Raw genomic sequence first — 7,934 nt, forward strand, 5'->3', positions numbered from 1 at the left:
TATTTGTAAATCCATAATAATCACATTACAGGAAGATATTTTTTCTGTTGAACTGTAATCAGGAGGAGACATTCGGCTTGTTCTGATGTTGACGTGTTTTCCACTCATTTTGTGTGTGTAGTTTAGAGCTGCAGGATAGCTTGCAAACCAAACCTGTTCAGGGCTTAACTGCTCCTAAGCAAGACCAGGCACAATTGTAAAGAGTGCAAAAAAGAAAAGGGGACACCCTGTAATGGCTAAATTGGATCCAGAGAGTAAACTAGCAGGGGGTAAAGTGGTAGTTTTACTACCAAGGCTGCAGGTGCAACAGCAGCTTTCTTACTGACCCCGGAATCACAGCCGCACATGCTGGCATTCCCACAGATCTCTCACTCCCCCCCCCAGATGCCTTAAAGACCTCTCTCAAGCGGGAGGAACATAATCTCCCTTTATGAGTGAAGTTTATACTCCTTCATCCTCTCTTCCTTCCACTCTGCCTGGTCAGACACTGGAGAATTTGGATGATTGGATTATGCCAATCTGCAGACCCGCTCTACACGTTTTCTGTCAACAGCACTATTTAGTTCTGCCTAATTATTGATTCTCCTCTTCCCTAAGCCAAGTGTTCAGATACAGGAAATTAAACATTGGGTTTGGAAAGGAAACAAAATCAGCAAAGGTTTATGTTTGAATTTGTCGTACGCAAGTTAAACATTGGACAGTAGGGATGAAAAGTGGTTTTGTCGCTGTGGTTGGAAGGGTTTGTTGTTGTATATTTTCATATTCGGCAGTTAAATCCCACAAACCTGTGTCATTTCAAGTTCGCTCCTAATTTTCTAACTCCCTGCAAAGTTGTTGTGTTTTTTTCCCCCTGTGAAATTGTTGTTTTAAATTGTAGCTGCCTGTGAAAGGTCACCGTTCCATATAGCCTGGTCCCTGGTTCTTTAGGGGACGACCCTTTGGATGAGAAACACTTTCAGGTTGTAAAAGTGGGGTTTTAATCCAAGAATGATTCATTTCCCTTATCGTGTGGCTTTATTGCCATTATTATGGCTTTATTCATCATTCGTTGGCTGTTTCAAAACGACTTTCTCCTGCTTTTGTAAACAATAATATAATAACACCAACATGTGACTCAGTATTTTTTTCATGTGTTTTATGTTTCTCTGTCGGCTGACATTTTTTTTTCAGATGGAAAATTATTACTAGCATTGTACAACCAAAAAAAAAAAAAAATCAATATATGAAACTTTAAAAAACATTTAAATAAAAAAGAAAAGTTTTGAAAGTACAGCTGTCTTCTGAAATTGTATTTTTTTGTATTTTTTCTTTATTACCCATCCATTGTTTTTCAACTGTCCTTTCTTTCATATTTTTCAGCAAAATTATTATTTATTTTAAAAAAAAGAAAATAAGAAAACTGCGAACCATGCAGGCATCGGTAAACTTATGCAACCTATGGTAGAATAAAAACATCTTCACATTTGCATACATGCACCTTTAGCAAAACCTGTGGGATATCAACAGGTTTCTACATTTTATTTATTTTTTCGATATAGGAACAGCAAAGGCTAAAATATGTCATTCATCTTTAACATCCAATATATTTATGTCTTAAGTGTATTTGTTAAAAGGCAGGTTGATATTTTCTAATGCCTGCTGCTTCAGTATATAAGTTATTCTGGAGTTAACAGCATTTGTACAACAGTTGGAGCCGTAAATTTCCTCCACTGGAATGCAAGGCATTTTTTAGTGTTCTGCAAGCTTAAGTCTGTTAGTTTTATATTGCTAGAAACAGTGGGAAAGTCCACCTCTGCTGTCTGTATATTTTCTACATACATCCAGGATAATTGTGTTATATCTCTTAATTCCACAGGAGTTACGTATAATCTCCTCAATCGTTTGTACTGTATTAATTTTAATCTAGCCTTTGTGGTTTTAGAGTAAGCTTCAGCATTAGCTTTTTTCCCCAATGATAATCAATTCTCTTTTATCATCATTTCTTACAGGATAGACTTCAGTGGTTTTGTTGTTATGTTATTTGGTTTCTTTAAAATAAAGCTTCTCAATTGGAGAAACTTAACAAAAGTTTTTTTCTGTAAATTAAATCTGGATTGTAGTTTTGGATTGGAGTCTTTTAGGTATAAATCTTAGATCTTTTTTTAATCCATTTTAATGCCATGGTATAAATGGGGATCTACTCTATGTTACTCTATACTGATCTTTATTAAGAAACTGAATCGTTTCCTTTGAATAGTTTTTTGTTTTTGAGCTAAATCTTTAACAACTGTTTCACTTCGGCATTATTATTTTTTTTTTGTGAGTTTATTTTTTGTTTATCGAATACAAGAATAGAGGAAAATGTCATCTTGGCTCAGGCAATTCCATCTCCGTCCCTTGAGGTAGATTTGCATTAGAAAAGTAGAGCATGATACTCCTCAGTTGAGCAACCCAGGAGTACAACTTGAAATCAACCTGAATTCTGATCAATCTGTTCAGAAGTTTTATGATTTTAATTTAATATAATTTTATATTTAGCTATTTAAATGAATAATTCATTAAAAGCTCTACGTATCTAAAAACCTTGAATACTGATTTGCACCATGTTGGTTTTTTTATTTTTATTTTTGCAAGTTGATGGCATCAAACTTGCTTATGATCCGTATGAAGCTGAGAAATAATGCTCTTCAAGCCATTTAAGAAAATTTTAATATACTTTGCAATAGTATTAAACAGGCATTACAATAGTCCAGAAAATAAAAAGCAGGAATTTTTAATTCCACTATATCTGTGTAAACAAAAATTTTGAACCATGCAAGTAAAAATAGTATAACGGTGAAGAACACATGTTGATTAAGGCAGCAGCAGGCAATCAGTGTTCAGATGATGTGAGGAGCTTCTTCAGATTAGAGCTGCTTCTAACCGACATTTATAAAGTTTTTGTTTCTGCACATTGTCAATCACAGGGACAACCAACCTTTGACTTTAAAAGCAATTTTCCATAGAAATGCTGCCATTGAATAATACTCTGCTCCATCCTCTCCGTCCGCGTTCAATGCTGCTGAAAACCCGCCACATTATGGCTCCTCAGCCAATCAGTGTCACTTACATTTACTGTTGCACCAATACTGATACCAGTATCGGGCGGGGCCCCGATCCTGCACTAAAATGGTGGTATTGGTATCGGCGAATACCAACAAATAGGGCACCGATACCATTTTGAGATTTATTCAACTATTGTCACCCATTCCAGGTAGGCAATAAAATATCTACTGGATTCACTTTGTTTTAGTCTTTTTCCTGATTCACAAAGGTAGGAAGCAGCTTGACAAAGCCATGATGGCAATTATTTTACCTCCAAGTAGTATGCAGTTCTTCAAATACACACATAATATATAATAACAATAATTGTCTTGATGCCAAAAAGAGCCCAACCGATTTTACTTTCACAAGTAGAGCAGTATGGCTATCGCTATAGTGTTCCGTTTGATTTATACATATAAATAGCTTTATTATAATTATGCAGGGAGTTTTACAAATTATACTGTATGGACACTGCAATGTAGGTAGAACAGGAAAGAAAAAACAGAAAAAAAAACGAGAAAAGATGAAAGAAAGAGGAGATAAAAGGGGTATAATGATAAAACATTTTCCATCTGCTTCATCACCTGCAAAGAGATGTAAAAAGAACAGCAAAACCAACGGATATAGTATAAGAGATACAATAAAGTAACACTTAGATACTATCGCTGAAGTATAAGTAGTATTTAATCTGACATGTATTCTGTGTTACCTGAAGACCTCTCATGAATTATAAACCAAATACCTCAAAGTGAATCAACTTTTGGTAAATGTGAATCAATGTTACGATCAATCTAGTTGGATTGTTAATCATTTAATTGATGTACAGTGCGGAGCTCTGTATTCCCTGACCTCTGTAACCCAACAATGATGACCAGACACCCCTGGATTAATCACAGCCACCTAAAGTTATGGTGGAATTGAGCCTATTGTAATATTTTCTTAATCTCAATATATTATCCAGCACTTGTGCAACTTTTTCTCTTTGTCTTCAAAAATTAAAATAGTATTAATATTTATAATAAAGTAATTTTTTAAATCTTATTTGTTTTAAGGTTATGTGCAGAGTCTAATCAGACGTGTGGTGAACAACGTGAACATTGTGGTGAACAACCTGATTCTGAAATACGTTGAAGACGACATCGTGCTCTCGGTCAACATCACCTCAGCAGAGTGCTACACTGTGGACGACATCTGGGAGAGGGCTTTCATGGACATAACTGGTGAGCAGGGAGGTGACACACGGGATAATGTGAAACCAGCTGAGAGGAAAAGACTCAATTCATTCATCACAGATGGGGATTCAGAAAAAGGATGGCGACGCCTTTAAATATAATATAAAGTAACGGTTACTTTTATTTATTAGGTCAGAAAGAAGAACCTAACCTGCTGAATCCTGTAGTCCTATTAAACCAGTTCTACAAAATGACACACAAAGTTTATCTAATTAAGAAAAAGAAAAAAACAACAACAACCTGTGTTCATTATGAGTGTCTAAAATTTATAGAATCATGCAACAACAGGCCAAAAAAATTCTCAAAATAACATAACTTCATTTTTGTAGGTTAAGTGTAAAGAGTTAAATACTTTTGTTTTGAATGACTCAACATCCAAACTGGGTTTCATCCTCCATCGAGTTGATCTAATTTATTACTGTAGCCTGAATCTTACTTACTTTTATTTACTGTTATTTAAGTTTTAGCCGTTGTAAGGTTTTTACTGTAAAGCAGCAACAATTGTCTTATTAAAGGAGTTTTTAGGACACAGGAATTGTTTTTTTCCATGATGATGGCAAATATAAAATGGCTCAAAGCCTTTATAAGGTGGATAAACTCTAAGCCAATATAGGGACATGTCACTGTTGATGTTTTGTAATAGAAAATCTCTACCTTCCTATTCATTACATGAAGAATGATGAAGTCACACTGTAAAGACTGCGAACGTAACAAAAGGTAGACAGTAACACTAATATGTTGTAATTAGTTTTAAATGTAAAAAAAAAAATCTAGATTCATTTTAGCTTTATATGCAGCTCTTGCTATATAAGAAATAAATATATAAGATAAAATAACAATAAACAAATAATGATACAATAATAACAGTAAAAATAATTAAAAATGTCAGGTATGTCGGTTTACTATTTTTAAATTTTTCTGGGGCAATTTGACTTTTGGAAAAAAAATTTCTTACAAAATTTCAAAATCAGCATTTTATTTAACTAAATTATGATTTAGGAAATTCTTATTTATTAGAACTTTTCTCCATTTTTTTGTTATTTGAATTACTCTAGTGAATTTATTACCTAATGGGAGGCTATATAAACCTTTAAACACTATTCTATATTTACTCCCTCTTTTGATTATCAGTTAAACAAAAATATTTCTGTTTCACTTAAGAATTATATCATGTGTTAACTTTGGATTCTGTTTTGTTTTTGTTTTTTTCCCTCCATAGCCCCAGAGCTGGTCCTAAGAAAAGTGATAAACTTTGCTGACTGTACTGTGTGCTTGGATAAGAGGAACGCCAGCGGGAAGATCGAGTTTTACCAGGATCCTCTGTTGTATAAATGCTCCTTCAGAACCCGCCTCCATTTCACGTACGACAGCATCAGCTCCAAGATCCCGGCTGTCATCAAAGTGAGCAGCTTCAATTGGTTCCAACAGAAAACTTGATAAAGATCAGATTTTTATGGAGATTTATTCAGATTAATTTCATCTGTATATTACTGTTGAATTGATGTATATGAAATGCTTTTAAGGGCTAAAATGATATAAATTAGGATCCATAAATAATTTGATCATTTTGTAAACTTTTCTAAAATTAAAAGGTTTCAGGCAAACTTGAAAAATTTTTTCCCTCAAGTTTGAATCAGTGTTTACCTACTAAGTTGTTTCAATGGGAATTTAATGTGAACTGATATTAGGGAAATACTAACATTCATTAATAAAACGTAGGCTGAATTATAACTCCTCAGCACGGCCTATTTCTTCTCCCAACTTCAGTCCTTTAAATGTTTTGTTTTTTCTCTATCTTCTAACTTTATACGTGTCTATAACTATGAGGAATATATATGCATGAACATGTCTTTCCTTTAAATACTTTATGAGTTAAATCTGACCATGCCGATGGTGGGAATATATTTTTAGTCCCTTTCTGGTTTTGCAGGTTTTGCAAACTTAAAATTTGAATCAAATCTTCAATCGGTGAGGTGTGAATTGATTAACTGCCATGGAAAATGTTACTTAGATGTTTTGGGTAATATTCTGTGCTTATAACAGTATAGTGTGTATGAAATTATCATTTTGTTGTTTGTTTTTGCTCCATAGGCTGTATTTAGTTTCCCAGACTAACTATCGTCTATTTTTCTTCAGATTCACACAATGGTGGAGAGCCTGAAGTTATCCATCACTGATCAGCAGCTGCCCATGTTTATCCGAATCTTAGAGCTGATTATTGCTCTTTACTACGGAGAGATAGGAGGGCACAAAGAGAGCGAGGCGGAGGAGGGCAGCGGTCAGTTAAGGGAAGGCGGAGCAAGTTCTCCCGGTGAGTAAAAGATAGAAATGAGATTTCTTTTCCAGAGTAAGTTTTGTTTTTTCTGGAATGTGGGTTTCAGAAATATAATCGTATCCACATATGAAATGAAAAATCTTTCACAAAAAAGGGTTTTTCGAGTAGTTATTTATAACTTTGTAAAAAAGTTATTTAAACTTTTTTTTATAATTTTTTTTTACTGATTTTTTATCTTTTCATAAACATTTGTTTCTTATTTCCCTTTTTCGGATTGAGTTTTAGAAATTGCATTTTTAAAATTGGCTTTTGTAGATGACGTTCTCCACAGTGGGAGCCAAATCCAAATACTTGGTCTTGACCAACTAAAAATGTTTAAAAAAATTGCAATTTTGAAAGGAATAAAATATTTATAAATAGAATAAATATTTGAAAACCGCAAAGTGACTGTCAATTTCTCAAACTCATTTTTCAAGATTTTATTTCTAGATTCCTTTTCTTTTTTTATATTTCGATTTGCAAAACACATTCTTAGCTTGCAACAACAATGGAACAAAATTCCTTCCATATAATCTCCCCTTTGCTATAAAACTTCTATTAAAATTAGATTTTTTTTTTCTGCGATCTCTATCCACTACCTATTCAGTAGTTTTGTCCGTTGATAAGCTGCTGCTGTTGTTTAGCAGGACTTTCACTATGATTTCCCTCTGTTTAATTTTCTAACAACTACATGAAGCCTTGTTTGTGAACTTTGTCAGGCTCAGTCCCCTCCAAGATAACTATTGTAGAAGGTAGAAAGTGAAGAAAGGGATGTCTAAATATTCTGTGTATACAGATATGCTGCTCATATCCAACATCCAGGCCAAAGGCGTCATTATTGGCTTCAGTAAATCTACTCGATAGTAACAATTTAACAACAGAAGACGACAGATTTCACCATTATTAGCAGGATTTTATAAATATTTAATAAAAAGGGGAAGAGTAGAAATAAAAGTCTAGATGTTTTACGTGGTAACATTCTTAAAATGCTGCTCATTATGATTTTTTTGCCACCTAAGTCTACCAGGTTTTGTCTGAAGCATTTTTTTTTCAACATTCTTCCTTCAAAGGATTTCCAGCTGTTTGAGATTTTTCTTTTTTTCGGTCACCTTGCGCGAGCTGCTCTTTTGGGATATATGATCTCTGTTGAGGGCGACCGGCTTAAAAGATTATTGAAAAACTTCCCTTTTGCCTCTTTGGAATTTTTGGTGGGGGGGATTTTTTTTAAAGTTATCATTCAAGCACGAACTAAAGCATTTCACCCAAAGCCCTGCCTGCTCTCCTCTGGAAACATCTAGTTTTGTTTCCAGAATGTGCTCTGATGT

The 7,934-nt window shown here is 34.1% G+C and overlaps 1 protein-coding gene across 1 annotated transcript in view; it reads left to right on the top strand.

The window, feature by feature from the left end:
* Positions 1 to 7,934, top strand: part of LOC107102267 (vacuolar protein sorting-associated protein 13B-like) — a gene marked incomplete at its 3' end in the record, with an annotated part of 78,672 nt that overhangs the window by 41,919 nt on the left and 28,819 nt on the right. The window contains exons 5-7 of the mRNA XM_015401498.1: positions 4,116 to 4,283; positions 5,515 to 5,696; positions 6,432 to 6,606. Of these exons, the coding sequence (XP_015256984.1) occupies positions 4,116 to 4,283; positions 5,515 to 5,696; positions 6,432 to 6,606 (525 nt within the window). The remainder of the gene's footprint in view (positions 1 to 4,115; positions 4,284 to 5,514; positions 5,697 to 6,431; positions 6,607 to 7,934) is intronic.

Source organism: Cyprinodon variegatus, unplaced genomic scaffold, assembly GCF_000732505.1.
Source record: "Cyprinodon variegatus isolate N-32 unplaced genomic scaffold, C_variegatus-1.0 Scaffold1226, whole genome shotgun sequence".
NCBI classification, from domain to species: Eukaryota; Metazoa; Chordata; class Actinopteri; order Cyprinodontiformes; family Cyprinodontidae; genus Cyprinodon; species Cyprinodon variegatus.